Consider the following 19,641-nt stretch of genomic DNA (forward strand, 5'->3'; position numbering starts at 1 on the left):
ATTTAATTGGAATTCCATGCATATTTTGTACTACCTCAGTTGTTTAATTACCTTTCAATATACATATCTTCATGAAGATTACTTTGTAATTTGGAACTGAAACACAGATGGGAATAACAAGGCATAGGCTTGAGTTTAATGAGTTCTTTATCTTTGGATAAAGGATTACAATTCCATATCTTCTTGGAAAGAAACAACCAAATGCATTATACCTGTGCAATTCAAGGTAAGGTCCAGGAATCAGTAGCTTATTAGAAATGGAGAATTATAGGTCCCAGCCCACTCAAACTAAGAATCTACATTTTACCAAGATTCCCATTAAAGTTCGAAAAGTATTGCTTTACACAACTTCATATAAGACAATAAGCCATATGTAGGAGGAGCTGTGTTAAATTTTCTTCCTGTGAGCCACTCACTGTTAGAATGATTTTTATGCCTCAATGCTGTTTGGCCTCATCTACTAATTTAATATCATGTGCAAATTACATTAGCATCCCATTAAATTCCCACATTCAGATCCAGCAAATGAAAAAATGTTCAGAACAACTCCAACACATTTATTTGGAGGTCCCTACTATGTAATTTCCTCTGCCTGAATGGATATATTCCAACATTCTATCTTTCTTAAAATATATTTTTAATTAAAAACACTCAATGGATACTTTGAGTACATTACTTAACTCTTTTTATTATATTGCTTTTGTTAATTTTTCTCACTCCAAATATGTGTGTGGTATCATTAATACTTAATTGATTACGACTGTTAATGGTTTTATGTCTAGTTATTTTCTTACTGTTTTATGAATTGCCGAATTACCAATTGTCTTTCAAGGAAATAAATGTCTATAAAAGTTACATATATTAGATGTGTTTTGGAAACCATATATAAATCTGTGTTGAACAGAGTTCTTAGTATGCAGACACTACAGTGCACTGCCACTGTACCAGGGGTCTATTAAATGCTAATACTATCTCATAGATCCTTGGGAACCACACCATGGAACTGGAGACCCCTGGGAGCCTTTTCTTCTTCCTGTACATTCCGGAAACTGCTGTTAATAGGTGTTGGCTCTAGGACCACATCATTTCTGCCAAGCTCCCTGAGAGGATGGATGGCCTGTACTCTGTCAGTTCCCTGTTCAAGTCACACACAGCACAACTTACTGGTAGAACATAAAGCGCTTCTTGATCTCTAATTATGAGGGAGTCAGGAAATAGACCAGAAGGGGCTTGGGATTGGAGTTGACTGAGCTGGTGCACATGTCCTGCAAAAAGTCAAATAGCAGCTCCTATCTCTGAAATTCTCAATTAAAGAATTATATTGTGAATTGTGTGATAATAGGACATTTTAAATATCCCTGCAATTGTATTTATCATATAATGTACTTAAGGAACCCTGATTGATAAAACTATAATGATTTGAACATATTGGGGTGAGGTGCAGATTCTAGAATATTTTTGGAAATGCATTTCTGTGAATAGCAGGACCTAAACAATTTCTAAAATTCTTTTGGATTCTTACATGACTTCCACAAAGAACTATTTTAAAAATTGTTTAAAGGAAGTCTTGGAAAGAAATTTTAAACAAATGACTAAAAGATGAGTCAGTGTTGGGGCCTTTCTTAAAAATTAAAATTCTTAATGAGATAATTACAGATTCACGTGTACTTGGAAGAAATAATACAGATTCCATGTGCCTTTTACCCAGCTTCTGCCAATGGTTTTTTCTTTAAGGACTGTAGTATAATACAATAACCAAGATACGTGGATGCAACTCACTGATCTTATTTACATTTCCTCAGTTTTACTTGTACTTACTTGAGTATGTGTGTTTAATTCTGTACAGTTTTATCACATGTAGGTTCATGTATCTGCCACCACTATCAAGATACAGAATAGTTCCTTCACCTCAGAGATTTGTAGTGTTGCCCCTTTTTGTAACCACACCGGCCTCATTCCACCGCACCTCCTGGCAACCCCACTTGTCATTTCAGAAATGTCATACAAATGAGATTATACCGTATATAACCTTTGGGATTGGCGTTTTCACTTATGATAATTTTCTGAAGATTTATCTAAGCTGTTGATGTATAAACAGTTATTTTAGAGTGTTGGTTTGCATCTGGCATGTTTCATACGTTGGGTGGATCGGTTGTATCTGTTCAGGTCTGTCTCCATCAGTTGTGTGGAGTTGGTTATAAACTGGGACCAGAGGTACCGCCACATTTACTGACCACAGAGCACAGCAATAGGTTTGGATGCTCTGATAACCAGTTACCCACGTCTTAAAGAAAAGGAAAATTCTCTTTATATCTGAAGGTGTTTTGCTGTCAAGATGAGCCCTGGTTGTTTAGCTAAATTGAGACTCATAATCTTTTCACTCCAGCCAGTATATTGGTGATTAGCATTTTCAAGTAAGAAATTGTCAGCCCTGCCTCTACCGATGTTTGAGGCATGATACGCTTGAGCACCTGAATTCAAGAACTATTTTTCATGGTTCTAGTTGTGGAAAGAAGTTGATCTCTTACCTGGATTATCACAAGCCGTGAATTCACATGTCCAAAGTTCTGGTACATTCAAAACACTAGAGGCACCGTAAGCTGTGTTCAGAGCAAGAACAGAGGTTCCTGCCCTGAAGCTGTTGTAAGGCGAGATACAGCCATTTAAAAAGTTAAACTAAGAACTCCAGGACAGCCAACAGCACTGCGTGTTTTTTGTTGCTGAATTCTCACCTCCACCACAGTGTTTGGCACCAAGTAGGCACTGGAATAGTGAAGGGAAGGAAGGAGGAGGAAAGCTTTTAAGCAATAATAATGCACAGTTCTTTTGGTATGTTACAAAGTAATAGTGAAGGTGGGGGCGGGGTGTTTGCCATGAAGGGAGGTGAGGGAAAGGGGGGGGGGGTGTACCATCTTCCCCCTCCAGAAAAAAGTTCACACCAAGCGCTCTCCATCCAGGAGCCTTGTGCTTAGGATTTCCTCTGCCCCGGCAGCTACTCGTTTCCGGGAGGCTTTCTACATCTAGGGCTCTACTCAGAAAAACACCTCAGAGAGGCCTTCCAGGGGGGCATCTTGTATGAAGTACCCCACCCTCTTCCCTCATCCCTTCCCTCTGGACCACTCTCTATTCTCTTTCTCAGCTTTATTTTGGTCTTGGCATTTGTAATGATGTCCTGCAACTGCCTGTTTGTTTTGTCTCCCTCCCATCTAGAATGTCAACTATCTGAGGGCAGGGACAGTCTCTCTCACCCACTGTTAATCCCCAATGCTTAGGTCAGTGCCTGACAAGTAGTAGTAACTTGGTGTATGTTAAATGATTTCATTAGTTGTTTTGAGGCTCTTCTTTTGAATACATGTCCCAGATTTAACTTAGAAGAACCCCTTCAGACTGGCTTCTGTGACCATTTGACATGTCCCGTCATTTGTTGAACATTTCCTTGCTTTTTGGCAACCAAGTATTGCAGGCTCATTTTGTATTTTCCTTGCTGGAGCCCCCAGATTATCTCTTTTTTCCAAAGAACTCTGGATAGTATTTAGAAACCACAATCTGGGTGTTAGGTATGTTCATTGGCATTTGGGTGGGGATTGTTTCTCAAGCCCTCTCAGTAATAGAGCTAGTTGGGGAAGGGAGATAGTCCCCCCTCTTATGCACAAGAGATAAGTTCCAGTACCCCCGGTGGATTCTTGAAACCATGGGTAGTGCCAAACCATATATGTACTCTTTTCTATGCATACCTTTTAACTTAACCAAAGCTCATTAGAGCTTCTCTTTAGCATATTCAAATTGCCAGCATCATTACTCTGGTACTTTGGGGCCATTATTAAGTAAAATAAGGGTCAATTGAACACAAGTGCTGTGATGCAACAACAATTATCTGATTATTGAGGCAATTAACAGGCAGGTAGCTTACAGTATATTAGAAACTATGAGTTTGTGCCAGTAGATCCAACTACACAGGGTGCATTCTCTCTTTTCATTTTGGTAACTCCATTTTGCAATAGTGAGAAACCTGACTCACTATACTTAATATATTTATTTATTTACTGATCAGTCCCCCTCTCTGTAACCAGTCTTGCATCTCCACCACCCAAATGCCTTCCCTGCATGGATACTCCCTGCACCATGCTCAGGCTCTGACTCAGCATTGGACTATTTAAAGCTCCCCAGACAGTGCTAATGTGCAGCAAAGAGGGAGTACTACTCAATTAGAAGAAAGGCAAACCCAACACTGTGTGATCCATTATTAAGCAAATGGCAGGTTTTTAAGTCAGGTTTAGTGTGGGAAAATAAATTCTTCCGAAGGAAGTGAAATGTAAAGAGAAGACTCAATTCTACCAATATGCACAGTAAAAGATGAGGGTGAAAGCACAGCCTGTCTCCTGGAAAGCTTTGAAAAATATTTGTTTTGGAAGTAAATCTGCTGGTAGTTAACATGAATTTCAGTCCCTTTCCCTGAATTACCTGTTTATAGGAAAAAATATTTGAAAAGGTTAGTTGTTTTTTTTTAAGACTGTGTCTCATTAAAAATTTACTGCTGTTTTTCATTGCATTTTTAAAGTAAACTTTGAATTTTAGAATTGATATAGAAAAGTGCAACATAATGCTTTTTTAAAGCATTTAAATAGGAGATATTCATGCTGTGTTTGCTCTTTTCCTGTAGTCAATTGCAATTTAAAATATGAAAACCAAGTTATAGTAACTGGGTCATGAAGAACCCCATCTTTTTCCTCCATTTGCATCTGGAGGAAGGAGAAGGCTCTAGGTGCCAAATGTAACAGGATCTATGGTCAGCCTACCTCAAATGATCATCATCCATCTTGCTGATTTTTGTAAATCCATTTTCTTAGTGCACAGCTGCAAGTAGATTTTCCCTAAGAGTTCCATGATGAGGCTGATGTACACATAATCTGACTCCAAAGAAATCCAGTGCTAAGCCTAAGGAAATGTCAATAAAATCTCTTTCATGATTGTATTTTTAAAGGTTTCATGAAAGTTACCTTTAGAGTGTGAATTGTGCACATTAGGCTTTTGTATATTTATGTCCAGAGATACACCAGAAGAAAGTGTCAATGTGGACAGAGCCACTGAAAACTTGACATGTAGGTAAAACTCTTGGTTTTGTTGTTGTTGTTGTTTAGTTCTTGTTTTCTGTAAGCACAGCATTAATTAATTACCTGTCCATGAGAGCTCACCTCGTTGTTGACCTTAAGTCCCTCCTGTATAGGCGAAGTGATTTCCCCTCCCCAAACTTGAGTCCTTCAGGAACCATCTTTATGATTTTTGCCGCATCTACAAACCTTTACCTTAATATTTGTCTTTAATTTTTCTGACTTTTAGCTTTTTTCTAGATAATATCTATATGAAACCATGGATCTGATGTGTTGATCCCCTAAAATCACAAGTACTATAGGCCATATCTGTTTGATAGTTGGGGACCTGGGAACTAGGTCTCCAGCTGTCCTCCAAGTTCTGAAATTCATTAAGGATGGCATCTGGGGTCTCCTGCCTTGAGCTTTGAAGTTATGCCAGTGGTTTTTTATATGTTTTCTCCAGTTGATACATAGAGTGAAAGTTGGCAGCTAGAATATATACTAGAATATATATTGGATTGTATTCTGTAATATGTTAGAATAAATACTAAGTTTTAAAGTTACTTTTCAAATGCAAGGTATAAATTACATTATCTTAGTTTCTTAGGATTTAGCACATATCTTCAACTAGAATGATTTAGCACATATCTTCAACTAGAATGTTTATTATTGGGTATCATTTTTATTTTAATGTGGGGGGGACTCTGATTGTCCTGATTCGGGTGTGCACCAGGAAGACACAACAGTGAACTCACCCCATAAAAAATACCTTATATATAGGACACTCAGGACCTGCCTTAAAAACACAAGATGTAGAACATAGAGTATTATGCTAATCACTCTGAAAATGTTGTGGGAAACAGCTAAATTATGATAAATACCTGTGTACCATAATTGAATTAATGTATTGTGTTATTTGTGAAGAATATTGCCAGAAATCAACTGGAGGTTGTCATATATTTACATCAGGTTCTTTGATGAGTAGAAATACATTGTGTGTGGGTGTCCGGGGGAGGGGGTGTCCGTCCGTCCATGTCCCCTTTTAGGAAGATCTCATAAAAAACTCACTTCAGCCCTGGCTGTGTGGTTCAGTTGATTAGAGTGTCATCCTGTGCATCAAAGAATTATGGGTTTGATTCCTGGTCAGGGCACATACCTAGGTTGTAAGTTCGATCTCCAGTTGGAGCGCATAAGGGAGGCAGTGAATCAGTCTTTCTCTCTTTCTCTCTCCCTTCCCCCACCCCCAGGATCAATAAACATATCCTTGGGTGAGGATTTTTTTTTTTTTAAACTCACTTTAATGGATTTCTTTGAAGCTAAACTTAATGACATGTTTTGGAAAAGGGATGACAGACCAAAATATGGGAATAACTGAATGTGGTGACTTTTTGCAGCCTCTTAGTTTTAGTAACATAATGTGTTCTCAGTCACAGAGATAAAATTGTTGCCTTGCACACCGTCTAGAAGCTTTTGATTTGCTACAAATACATATATTTAACCTTCTGGTGTGATATTACTTTAACAGAGAGAAGGAGCAAGAAAGGGAAGAACAGTTAATGGAAGACAAGAAAAGGAAGAAAGAGGATAAAAAGAAAAAAGAAGCCACTCAGAAGGTGGGTTTAATTGGTTAAGTCTGTTAAACAATGCTGTTGCTAATATTGTGAAAACAACAGTAAACAATATTAAGAAAGGCAAGACAGTTACCAACACTTGAACTCTTGTCGTGTTTCCTTATTTGTATCATAATTAATTTCCATTTTCTTGAGCAAGCTTATAGAATAACTTCAGAGTTGACATAGTTTGCTCTGCTGTTCTCTTTTTGGTCCACTCCCAGAGCTGTCATTTATATGAGCCTACCTTTTGATAATTTCATAAAGAAACATCCCTCACTGAGGATCTGGGGAAAAGAGACGTTAAAAGAAAAAAAGGGCAGGCAGCTGTCAACTGTCAAGACTTGGTTGAGGTGTTCATCTGATGGGCTGTTGGAGCAGCGATGGTTTGAGCCCCTTGCCCTGCTCCCTTCATTGCAGAGCATGCCCCTCTGCCCTGGGCATTGTCTGGGCTCATTTCCCCCACCTTGGCACTCCTTTAAGCATTGCCTCATGTGGACGTTGGCTTGGCAGGGTTGCTTTGACCCTTTCTTCGGAAGCAAGATGATTTTCCTCCAGTTCTTGTCACCACTGTCTGAAGCACTTGGGAAGCAGGGCCTCACTGTGAGAAGCAGGTTTAAGTGTCCCTGATGTGGTCCCAGGTTATTGAAGATAAGTTCATGGAGGAGGAAATTCTGAAAAGGTTCACAGGGAACTCTAGGTTTAGAACAGACTCAAGGCAATCAGGCACTGTGCATGCAAGGTAAAAGGGACTCCACTAGTTTTCCCAGCATTGTTGGGTATAGTGTTTCCCATAGATCAGTTTTCTGAATTAATTAAAATCAGATCTCTTATGAGTGCCAGCATTAAAAACAATACTGGAAATATATTTTGAGTTGGATTGCCTATAACCCTGCCACATTAAACCTGTGAAATGTAATTTTTCTTGATGACTTGATTAAAAGGAATATTCATTATTGCTTGGTGCTGTAATAGACTGCTATTGTCTTCAAGATTTTGTCGGTTTTTAATTGTTTGTTTCTATTGTTTGTTGTGTGCTCACTGTCACACCTTCATGCTATCTGGGTACCTGCTTTTAATGTGCTCCTTCTGATCTGAGCTTGTTAGAATTGTCTAAAGTGACAGTGAAGAGCTTGACTAAAGTTGTCAGATAATGACCTAGATGCTTTTTTCTTACTTTCTTTTGGCTGTGCAGCCACTTCCACATCACTGAGATTGCGAATAAACAGCTCCACCAGGCACAGGGTGTTAAGGGCATTGTTCCTCTGCCCTGCACACGCTGAGCCCTCCCCCAGGAGTGATGGGAGAGTGAACCTCAATGAAGGCTTTCTTTCCTTTGGGTCATTCATATTTCATTTACTAAATTGGTACAACAATTGGATTTTGCGGTCTGTGGGAGTGGATTGTTAATCGGCTGGACACTGGGGACCCTGAGCAAAGGCTGGAAACAAGAAGATGGCCAAATAAAGCAGTTGACTAGGATATGTGTAGTCCATTCTTGTTCTTCACATAAACAACAGTGTTCTCTTAACCTGAAAATGTCAATATCTAGAAACAATTCATCAATTCATACAGTATGCATCTGTAAACTTTCATTGTGGATCCTACTAATAGAAAAATGATTAAAATTAACAGTGGCTTGCTTTTATTGTTCAAGAGTGAATTGGGATTATTTATGCAGGGAGTGTAGTTTATTCAGCTGGGTAATCTCTGTGTGCTTGCATCTGCATCAAGGATTGGTTAAGAAGTCTCGGTAAAGAGAAAAATCAGGACTTGCGGCCAAGATGAAAGCATAGGTAGATATACTTTGCTTCTTCGCACAACCAAAATAAGGGAAACAACAAATTTTAAAACAAAAAATAACCAGAACTGCCAGAAAATTGAACCATATGAAAGTTCGACAACCAAGGAGTTAAAGAAGAAACATTCATCCAAACCAGCAGGAGGGGCAGAAGCAGGCAGTCGTGGTGGAGAGAATGCATGTCAACATGGCTGGTGGACCAGGAGGTCCTACATTTAATGCGGGTAAACCAGAGAAACAGCTAGGACACAAGACAGATTGCACAACCCAGGGTTCCACCAGGAGAAAAGAAAGCCTCAGAGCCTCTGGCTGTAAAAACCTGTGGGGCATGCAGCAGCAGGAGAAACTCCCAGCCTTACAGGAGAGTCCATTGGAGAGACCCATAGGGTTCCAGAACATACACAAACCCACCCACTTGGAAATCAGCACCAGAAGGGCCCAATTTGCTTGTGGGTAGTGGGGGAAGTGACTGAAAGCCTGTGGAGAGCCAAGCAAGCAGCATTGTTCACTCTCGGACCCCTCCCCCACACAGCATCACAACTCAGCGACCTGGGTTGCCCCGCCCTGGTGAATACCTATGGCTCCACCCCTTCCAGTGTAACAGGTGCGCTGAGAAAAAGAAATAGGGCCCAAATGAAAGAACAGATCAAAGCTCCAAAAATAGAACTAAGCGATGAAAAGATAGCCAATCTATTAGATGCACAGTTCAAAACACTGGTAATCAGGATGTTCACAGAAATGGTGGAGTATGGTCGCAAAATGGAGGAAAAAATGAAGGCTATGCAAAGTGAAATAAAGAAAAATATACAGGGAACCCAACAGTAAAGGGAAGGAAACCGGGACTCAAATCAACAGTTTGGAGCAGAAGGAAGAGATAAACACTCAACCAGAATAGAATGAAGAAACAAGAATTCAAAAAAATGAGGAGAGGCTTAGGAACCTCTGCGACAATTTTAAATGACCCAACATCCAAATCATAGGGGTGCCAAAAGGAGAAGTGGAAGAGCAAGAAATTGAAAGCTTATTTGAAAAAATAATGCAGGAGAACTTCCCCAGTCTGGGGAAGGAAATAGACTTCCAGAAGATCTAGGAAGCTCAGAGAGTTCCAAAGAACTTGGACCCAAGGAAGCACACACCAAGGCACATCATAATCAAGTTACCCGAGATTAAAGATAAGGAGAGAATTTTAAAAGCCGAAAGAGAACAGGAGACAAGTTACCTACAAAGGAGTTCCCCATAAGCCTATCAGCTGATTTCTCAAAAGAAACCTTGCAGGCAAGAAGTATTCAAAGTCATGAGAGGCAAGTATATCCAAGATTACTCTATCCAGCAAAGCAATTATTTAGAATGGAAGGTCAGATAAAGTGCTTCCCAGATGAGGTCAAGTTAAAACAGTTCGTCATCACCAAGCCCTTATTATATGAAATGTTAAAGGGACTTACCTAAGAAAAAGAAGATAAAAAACTGTGAATAGTAAAATGACAATGAACTCACAACTATCAACAACTGAACCTAAAGAAAACAAAAACAAACTAAGCAAATAACTAGAACAGGAACCGAATCACAAGAAATAGAGACCGGGGGGAGCGGGAGAAGGAGAAGTAGGGGGAAGGTACAGGGAATTAGAAGCATAATTGGTAGGTACAGAATAGACGGGGGGAACTTAAGAATAGTATAGGAAATGGAGAAGCCAAAGAACTTATATGTACAACCCGTGGACATGAACTAAGCCAGGGGTGGTAGGGGTGTTGGTTGGGGAGTACAGCAGGGAAGGGGATAAAGGGGAGGAAAAAAGTGGGACAACTGTAGTAGCATAATCAATAAAATATATATTTTTAAAAAGAGAAATCACCATAAATAAAATTTCAAATGGTTAATTATGAACAATAAAAGTCTAGTCATTTTGTTCAAAAATGTTGTAGATTGGCTGACATAGGATCTAGACCAGCACATGATCTTTGGTATTGTTTTATCATACTAAACCATTGTGAAATTTCTGAATGAAATTGTGATTCAGCAGTTTTAAGAAGAGAACAAAGCTTACCATGTGATTGTCTTAATGGTTTTCAACTTCATTGTAGAGATGACACTTCAGCTAGGAGGCATAAAATGTGCTATGATTCAAAGAATTCTATAGAATATGCCAGATGTTCTACTATGCAGTCCTTCAGCCAGTCAGTCAGCAAACATTTGTGGTGCTTCTTAGTCCTTCCACATCTTTCTTGCTGCTTAGCCCATTGCTTTAAAATCATCTCTTTGCTTCTGTCTTCCTCATTAGACTAATTGTAAGTTTCTCAAGGTTTTGTTAATGTTTATATTTCCAGTAACTAGGATAGTGAGTGCCTGGTGCGTGAATCACTCAAAAAATGTTGTTCAAAAGTGAATGGTCAAGAATGAGTGCTGGCAACGTACTTTTCTTAAAGAATTGACTTTTATTTAAACAGAAATTAAATTATTTCCACACAGAAATTAAACATGAGCTTTTTCCATTGTGTTCAGTGATTGTGGCAGTTTGTTCTTTCTAGAGCCATCACCGAGTAAACTGTTAGATTTCCATTCATGAGAGAGGTGTCAGAGAAGGATTCCATTAACATTCATTAGGCTGATGCTGCTCAAGGATCATTGTTCAGTGTTGGCAGAACACATGCTTTGATCATCCAGCTTTTCGCCATCTGAGGGACAGCTCTTTTAACAGAACCCACATTATAAGGCACATTGACATTGTTTGGGTTTGTCACTTACAATTGGGGAAGACATTGACTTTCTGTATACTGGTCTTCATAATGGCATTCTAAGAAATATTTACAGTGGTATAAACCTTAAATTGCTTTAAGGAATTGGTATGTGATTACAAATCTGTTCATTCTTGGATAAGTGGGGTTGTACAAAAAGTACACAGTTGAATTGAGCTTTGTAACAATTAGTACTGGGAAACACTGCCTACCAGAAATTCGATACAGTAGAATTAGCCTGTCTTTTAATGCAAGAATGTAAGAAACACTCCAGGAGGTCACACAAGTAGATTGCTTAATTCAGATTCAGTGTCGGACACTGGTGTGCTGGAATCCATTGTGAAATGGGCTGATTAGCTACACGACATAACCCTCCAAAGATGAGCATGTTTTTATGAATACTCATAGCAGTAACTTAGTATGTTATTAGTCACAAATAATCAAACCTCTTCTTTTCTATAGGAATATTTTTGTTATAAAAGTCAGAGGACCAAAATAAAAAGGCTTTGGAAAATTGACAGTTATGAAAAGGGTTCAAAATATCTATGATCTTATTAATGTAATATATAATATAACCCCTGTTGGAATTCTGAAGCATTTTTTTTCTTTAGTATTTTCTTTTGGATATTTCATGATACATGCCCATAGAGCAGATATAATTAGGTGCCCTCCTTTTTTTTCTCCTCTTACTAGCAGAAACAGTTTTCCATGTGTCTCCTAATTATCATTTCCAAAGTCTCTGAAAACCCATTATTATATTCAGCCTGCCTACCCTTTTAGGTTAATCACTTTCATAGATGCATTAGTTACTGTATAGAGAAATACTTTTAACAAAGCAACATTTATTTGTGCAAAATTTACATATTTCACTCTTTTGCTTATTTCATGCTGTTTTATACAAACTTTAATAAAAATAGCAAACATTGCCCTGGCCAGGTGGCTTAGTTGGTTAGAGTGTCATCTTGTACACCAAAAGCTTCAGGTTCAGTCCCATATCAGGGCACATACCTCGGTTGCAAGATTGATCCTCAGACGGGGCATGTGATAAGGCAACCAGTTGATGTTTCACTCTCACATCAGTGTTTCTCTCTTCCTCTCTTTCTCTCTCTTTACCTTCTCACTCTAAAATTAATGAAAATATCCTCAGATGAAGATTTTTAAAAATAGCAAACATTTACTGAGCATTGGCATAGGATACCTGTTTAATCTTTACAACAGCCCTTTGCAGGGAGATGCTATTATTATCTCCAGTCAGCAGATAAATAGAGAACTCAGATCACACAGCCAGGAAGTGGCACAGCTTGGTTCTGAATCCTGCTCTCCTACTATGACCTATGATGCCTCCCGTGGTGGGCCTCTGAACTTTTGCTTTCTAGGTTTGAGATCAAGTGTTTGAGTCCATACTCAGGAATCTTTTTGTCTCTCTGGCTAATTTAGTTTCTGGGCCACATCCATTTGCTTCTCTGTAGTCATAACAATCAAAATGGCAAACAGCATTCCTGGTACAAGGACCTCATCATTTAATGAGAGTGGAAAGCTTTTTGTTTTAATTTTTAGTATACTTCATAAGGATGGTCATGTAAGTTATGATGGCCATTGTCTTTAGAAGGATGTCCCACCGTCGTCTTCCAGATTTTAACTTTGCCTGTGTATTTGAGAGCTAGAATTCCTTGAGTTATCAGAATTAAAATAGTCTTATAATACCAAATTAGCAAATCTCATTTACTCATCTCTGTTCATTTATTTTGCAGGTCACGGAACAAAAAACCAAAGGTAAATTGTTTTACTTTTTTTCCTTTGAAGTTATCAGAACCTTTTATGTTTAGATTTTACACCCTTACTGACTCAGCCTGCAGTCCATTTGATAAGTGAGAGTGAGTGTAGAGTAATTAAGGTTGGTTGTTTGCAGTCACTGAAGAGCAGTAATGACAAATAAAAAGTGCTCATGATGGTGTTTGTTGTGGCCTTAATTTTTTTTTAGGAAGCTAAGAGATTAGAAAAATAAAACCTTTTAAAAGTATATGGACCATGGTTTTGAACTGAACCTTTTCAAACCTTTCCATCACTTCTTTTAAGTGAAAATTCTGGAGAGAAGAGGACAGGGATTTCAGTTGGAAGTCCTGTGAAAGCAAGGACTGCAGTTGGTCCTCCTGCCCAGTAACAAGTAATAAAAAGCACTTCGGGTGGAAGCCTTATTGAATATTAGACTTAGAATTGAGTTTGAGGGATTGATGTAATCAGATTTAACAGGGATTAAGATTGGGATTTAAAAGGTAGACTGTGTAAAGGGAGAATTTGGACATAGCAATTTAGCCTTGGTAAAAAGCTATTCAGTTTACCGAATTATAAATGCGACTCTAGAGAAGTTAACTTCTCCTTGGCTAAGTTTCCACGTATATAAAGTACAGATAACAATGCCTACATCATACGGATTTTGTAAGGATTAGAGAGGTGGAATTTGTAAATGCCAGATAAATATTCAGTATATTAAAATGGTAGCCAGTATGGTCTGAGAAATTCCTGGTCCTGTTGATGTGGTTAAACAGATTGAAAGATTAAACTGTCAAAGAGTAGCACACAGGAAGAAGTAACTAACACTCAGCAGTAGGAGGTGGTTAGAAAAATGGTCGAAAGTTTGAAACTGGCCTCAGAAGGGGACTTTAATGGGGACTTCCATTGTTAGTGGAGGCAAAGAAAGAAGAGAAGCAGGAGGCCAGCAAGAACATGCATATTTAGAAGCATGGCTCAGAGCTTAGACCAACTGAAGCAGACTAGGCTGTGGAGAGGCAGGAGTTGCTGGAAATGTAGACTGATTTTGACTCAGTTCTCTCCACTGAAGGATGTTAAATAGAAAGACCTCAGAGAGTATGGTATGGAAGATGAATTGACAGGGAAGAAGATGTAAGGCAGTACCCACTGCTTCACAGCCACTGGCACTGATGTCCTCGACACGCTCCTTGTTCCTCAGCCAGTCCTGGCCGGGAGGGGGGTGTATTAGCAATCCCATGTACTGCTAAAGGTCAAAATGGGATGAGACTAGGGAACCCTACAGTCCTGTGGCATCATTGATTTATGCCATATGCTAGGCCCTCCTGTCTTCCTTCCCTAGTCTTTTCTGCTGTGATACCAGGAAGATAAGCTAAGAGGCTATTGCAGAAGTGTATACAATAGAGGGTAAGATCCTGTCCTCACATGGTGGAAGTAGCGAAAAAAGAAAGAAACCAAGTGAAGAGAAGAGATGTCTAAAAGGTAGAATCCAAGATCCTTTGCCTTAGAATGTCAGAGTGAAGAAAATACCTTTTAGAGATCACCTGGTTCAAGCTTCTCTCTTTATAACATGGTGCCTGACACACAGTAGTAATTGAGTATAATAGATCTTGAATGAATAAATGAGGAATAAGACCCAGAGGTGTGTTGGCAGTACTGATTATTGGCATACTTGGTGTATAAGAACGTAAACCTGCTGACACCTAAAGCAGTGCTCTCTCCATTATGCCATTGTGTGTCTCATAATGTAGGAGAAAAGGTTAAAAAATTATCTGAACCTTATTTTAGTTCAATTCACCTTACTACAGCTCGATTTATCTCATTTTCATTCACAACACCATTTATAATGTAACATAAGAATTAATAAACTAAAATTTTTCTGATTTTAAAAAAAAAAAGCTATTCAGGTGATGGTTGTCTTAATGGAAATTATCAGTATGAAATGATTGATATATAAAAACTGAACTGATTTTAGCCGCATTAGAAAAAATACAGTTTCTAGAAAGGGATATGCTGTTCCTGAAATGGGCACCTCACCGTGGAAAGAACAGATAAACCTCCGTGGACCATGTGGCGTTTGGGCCAGATTCACCAGGAAATGTGAACCAAGGCTTCCCACCTGGGGAGGATCAATAACTGACTTCAAAGACTTAGACATATTCTCATTCTAGAAGTAACAGTGGTGAGTGAAAGCAACAGGGAGAAATATCCAGCTCAACATAAGTTTCAAAAGTTAGATAGTATTGTCCAAAGCAGTAATTCATAACCTCTGCCCCCCGGGACACAGCTGAGGGACAGCACCTTTCTGTCAGCACCCCTGGGGTGATGGACCATTGCAGTCATTGGCCACAGCTCTGTCTTTTGAGCCTCTTCCAGAAGGCACATTACAGTCATTGCGTATTCGTGGTTGGGATCATTTTTGAGTCTAGTCTAATTTATTAATATTTGAGGTGAGGGGTTTTCCTCAAGTAAATAATTTATAAACTAAATTACATGCAGTAGCCCTCACACCTTGTAGGGACACATTTGTTAGAGATGGAACTGGCCTTCCATAGAGAGAGAATGAATGTGAAGTATCAACAACATGTGGTAAGGGTTGGTTCCCAGATGAGAGGTAATGAAGATTTGAACCTGGTTAGGAGCGGTGGTGTTAGATGAGCCGTCAGGACAAAGATCATATATGGCTATCAAAGCTAAAATATTTCAGAAATGGAGGCAATTAGAAGTTCAGACTGTGAGATGAGAATGGTATAAGGTAATTAAGGCAACAGGGAAGGGGAAAAGATTCAGCCCTTAGAATAAATAAATGGTTTGGTGAGTAAAGAATGACTTATGATCCCCTCCATGTCAGATGTGATGGTGGCAAAATGCCTCAAGGAGCGTTAGCAGGGAATCTTGCCCAGTGCGTAGTACTCACCAGATTTCTTCGGTTGTGCTGTGAGTGACGTAGAGTCAGTCGAACCAGGTTCAGACCTCAGTCCAGTTGGCTGGTCTTACTGTGTCTTATTCTAGCTTAGGAAAATGAATCAAGGCATGTAATAGACCTACTTAACTTAGAGTGAGGACTCTAGCCCTTCTATAGAAGAACAGTCTCACAGAAACATAGCCCCTTCCATCCCAAAAATGACTTGTAAAGAATCCCCCCAGCCCTTGCCAGCTTCTTGTTTATTCTCATGATGAGGAAAGGGGATTGAGAATGCCATGTGGTATAGAATCTTCCAGGCATAGATAGAAAAATGGATCATTAAGTAACCCATCTTTATTTATCAATTTGGATCAGTTATTTATCCATTGCCTCTTTTAGCTCACCCAGAGTCTACTGTGTTAAAAATATTAGACAATGGCCCTGGCTGATGTGGCTCAATGGATTGAGTGCTAGCCTGCAGAACAAAAGATCACCAGTTCAATTCCCTGTCAGGGTACCTGCCTGGGTTTTGGGCCACGTCCCAATTGGAGGTGTGCGAGAGGCAAACCTATCAATGTATCTCTCGCACATCGGTGTTTCTCTCCTCTTTCTCCCTCCCTCTCCCCATCTCTCTAAAAATAAATAAAATATTTTTTTTTAAATCAGACAATGACCAGTTTATTTTCTCAAGTCCTGTGTTCCCTCTGCTCATCAGATTATGAGTCCTCTGACCTCACTTCCTTACTGGGAGGCCCAGCACAGTCTCCTGATGGGCTACCATTCGACCCAAGAGTTGCCCTGAAGTTTTATCAGATATCTTCTCACTTTTCCTGTTACTCAGAGTACTCACCAGTGCTTGGTGGGTACAGAGCAGGCCCCCTAATTTCTGATTATGTATCTCCCTCATAAAGGAGCCTGTTCACTGCGCGACATGCTGGCACATCATCATTCCAGCAGTCAGAATGGTGTTGCCACCAGAGCTGACCCTAACATTACTCTGGATATCAGAGATTTTGGCCTCAGAGCCATCCGAATTACCAGGCCCAATGATTGTTTCTGCATTACTGCCAGCCTCTGTTGGCTAGGCAAGTTTTCTGAGAGGGGGCGGCAGTGTTTTGGTAGGGCGAAACAAGGGAGGTGCAGGTCCAGAAGAACGGCCTCCGTAGGGTTGAGCCAGAGGGCCCTGTAGAGAGTAGCTTAATGGTCGTCCAGCACATTCCCACACTTCCTTTTGTCATTTTTAAAAGTAAGCAAGAACGTTAAATTACTTTTGAAGTCAATAGGGAAAGTACCTACATTTTGAAATTTTTATTTTAAATAGTTTCGGATAAATGCAAGATACACTTAAAATAGGGGGTATGTGCAAAGCAAAAAGATTTATAATGTTTCTAATATTTACACACAGTGCCAAGCAGGAGTCTCTGAGTTCAGATGGCTGTGGGAACCAACAAGTTGACTTTGGGACTCTCTAGATTGAGGTTCCTTGTTGCAGACCTTAATTAAAAATGATGAAAGATGGGTCTCAGCCTTTGCAGGACAGATGGCCTGGTAAGGGAGAGAAACCTATAAAGGGAGAATTTCAATGTAATATGGTAAATTCAGTGGTAAAGAGAGATGAACAGCGTGTTGCAGGAGCATAAGTGAAGGGTGCTGAGCCTTCCTAGTCCAGGGACTTCCAGAAAAGTTTCTCAGAGGTTGGTCTTTAAGAAAGTGGATGATGGGACAGGCCTTGAACCTTCACCAAGGACTTTGCCTGGGGACCTTATGTACCCTTAGACCTGCAAGACAGCCCTTCAGGGAATTCCACTATTGATTTAGGGGAGTGAGTAGGGTTGCTTGCCTCTCCTTCTTAGTCAAGGAAATGGAATTCCCTGTTATTGCTGTCTTTGATCCTTGTCACCCTCATCCACTACCTCCACCCTACCTTCAGTAACATGAAGGCAGTTTGGAAAGACCATGTCCATCGAGAATAGGATGAAAGAGTGGTTGTCTTATTGCAGTTGGTTCCACGTAAACATTCTTAAAAATGTATTCTTTGATTTCAGAGTTTGTTTCCCAATCTCTGTCTTTCAGTGCCCGAAGTGACGAAACCAAGTTTAAGCCAACCAACGGCCGCCAGCCCAATTGGCAGCTCTCCATCGCCACCAGTCAATGGTGGCAACAATGCCAAAAGGGTGGCAGTGCCGAACGGACAACCGCCAAGCGCCGCCCGCTACATGCCTCGGGAGGTGCCGCCGCGATTCCGTTGCCAGCAGGACCACAAAGTGTTACTAAAACGTGGGCAGCCCCCTCCACCCTCCTGCATGCTCCTTGGGGGTGGGGCAGGGCCTCCTCCCTCCACAGCACCTGGAGCAAACCCAAACAACGCACAAGTGACAGGAACGCTGCTGCAGAGTGAGAGCGGGACTGCGCCAGGTGAGGAACTGGAGTTGGTGACTGGAATTCATGGCAGCTTTAGAGAGGGAAGAGGGATGGCACTTCTTTTGTATTGCCTGGTGTAAAGTCCACAAAAAACATTAATTATATAGACTGCTGAGGTTATTCAGAAGATGGGAGAGAATCCCAGTATGAATTGTATATCAGCATTTCTCTTCCAAAACAGGGTTTTAGCCTCCAGTGAGTGTGTGTTCTTGGCATAAGAGGCTAGCATACTCCTTTGTCATCACTCTTTGGAGCCTTTTTTTCCCTTCTCAGACAACAGCATTACAAATTCAAGCCTCCATAGTTCCAGCTGTTGCCACAAGTGTATGCCTCAAGTATGATTGGAAATGGGACTTGTGCAAGAGTGTGTTCTGAATCTTAGATGCTCATGTTCATGCTCCCAGAATGCTCAGCAGATAGAGATAATGGTCTTTTAGATTACTCTGTGGAATCTTGGGAGGATACCAAATAATATCATCTACAGTCTTTTATTAGCTTTTATAAAAACAGTGTTTCTTTAGCAGGCCCTGAATTTGAGCACTATTAAAAACTATGTAGATACAAGGATTGTTAGCTACAGGGTTCTACCAGAAGTTTTGAGATTTTTTCCAGTGTGTGTGAATACTAAATCAGTTAACAGCTAAGAACTTCCAAAGACTTTTTTTAGTTCATTAACAGATTTCAACTATCTCTTAAGATATTTTTTTGAGACTGTGTTAAAATTCAGAGTTGGAGCATCATTAAGCATTGGCAAGGACAATGAATTGTGGTTGTTAACAGCAGGCTGCTTTGTTCTCGTAAGTTTGAATATAGAATTGCCTGAAAAATTCTCTCACTGTCTCGTGTGCAGAGTAAGGGTGCAAAGAAGCCTGGTGTGATCTAGGCTTCGTGCAGAGAAACCATGATGCACGAGACTTCCCTGTGGTGCCCATCAGGCCAGGCCCAAAGCCAGCAGGGAAAGGCCTCCTGGCCCCTCGTAACCAGATATAAAAGGAAGTATGTGAGGGACGGCCATGTCAGACATTTCTGCAACCCAGTCTTGCCAGGCCTGGATGTCGACATGGGTCTAGTATGAGCCAGAATCTCCTGTTTACATTCTTAAAACCAAGGAGGCCTCTAAGTCTCAGGATTTTTAGATTCTGTGCTTTCTTACTCTTGCATGGTTTTATGTAATATTTTTTTCAACTTCATATTGATAAGCTGCTTGGATAAAGGAACTGAGTAAGTTTAGAAGAAATAATCGGATTTAAATCATGTCATTTTTTTTTTTTCTGCCAAACATAGTAAATCCCACCAGAACATGTGCTGAGCCAAA

General features: G+C 40.0%; 1 protein-coding gene across 4 annotated transcripts in view; it reads left to right on the forward strand.

The window, feature by feature from the left end:
- The window catches only part of TNRC6B (trinucleotide repeat containing adaptor 6B), a 234,991-nt gene that overhangs the window by 148,335 nt on the left and 67,015 nt on the right, over window positions 1–19,641 (forward strand). For all 4 annotated transcript variants that reach the window (XM_054582413.1, XM_054582412.1, XM_054582416.1 and 1 more), the window contains 3 exons: window positions 6,616–6,703; window positions 12,985–13,006; window positions 17,979–18,320. In XM_054582413.1, the coding sequence (XP_054438388.1) occupies window positions 6,616–6,703; window positions 12,985–13,006; window positions 17,979–18,320 (452 nt within the window). The remainder of the gene's footprint in view (window positions 1–6,615; window positions 6,704–12,984; window positions 13,007–17,978; window positions 18,321–19,641) is intronic.

The sequence above is a fragment of the Pteronotus mesoamericanus genome, unplaced genomic scaffold (genome assembly GCF_021234165.1).
Source record: "Pteronotus mesoamericanus isolate MK-2021 breed Mesoamerican mustached bat unplaced genomic scaffold, CSHL_Meso_final contig_702, whole genome shotgun sequence".
Lineage (NCBI taxonomy): Eukaryota > Metazoa > Chordata > Mammalia > Chiroptera > Mormoopidae > Pteronotus > Pteronotus mesoamericanus.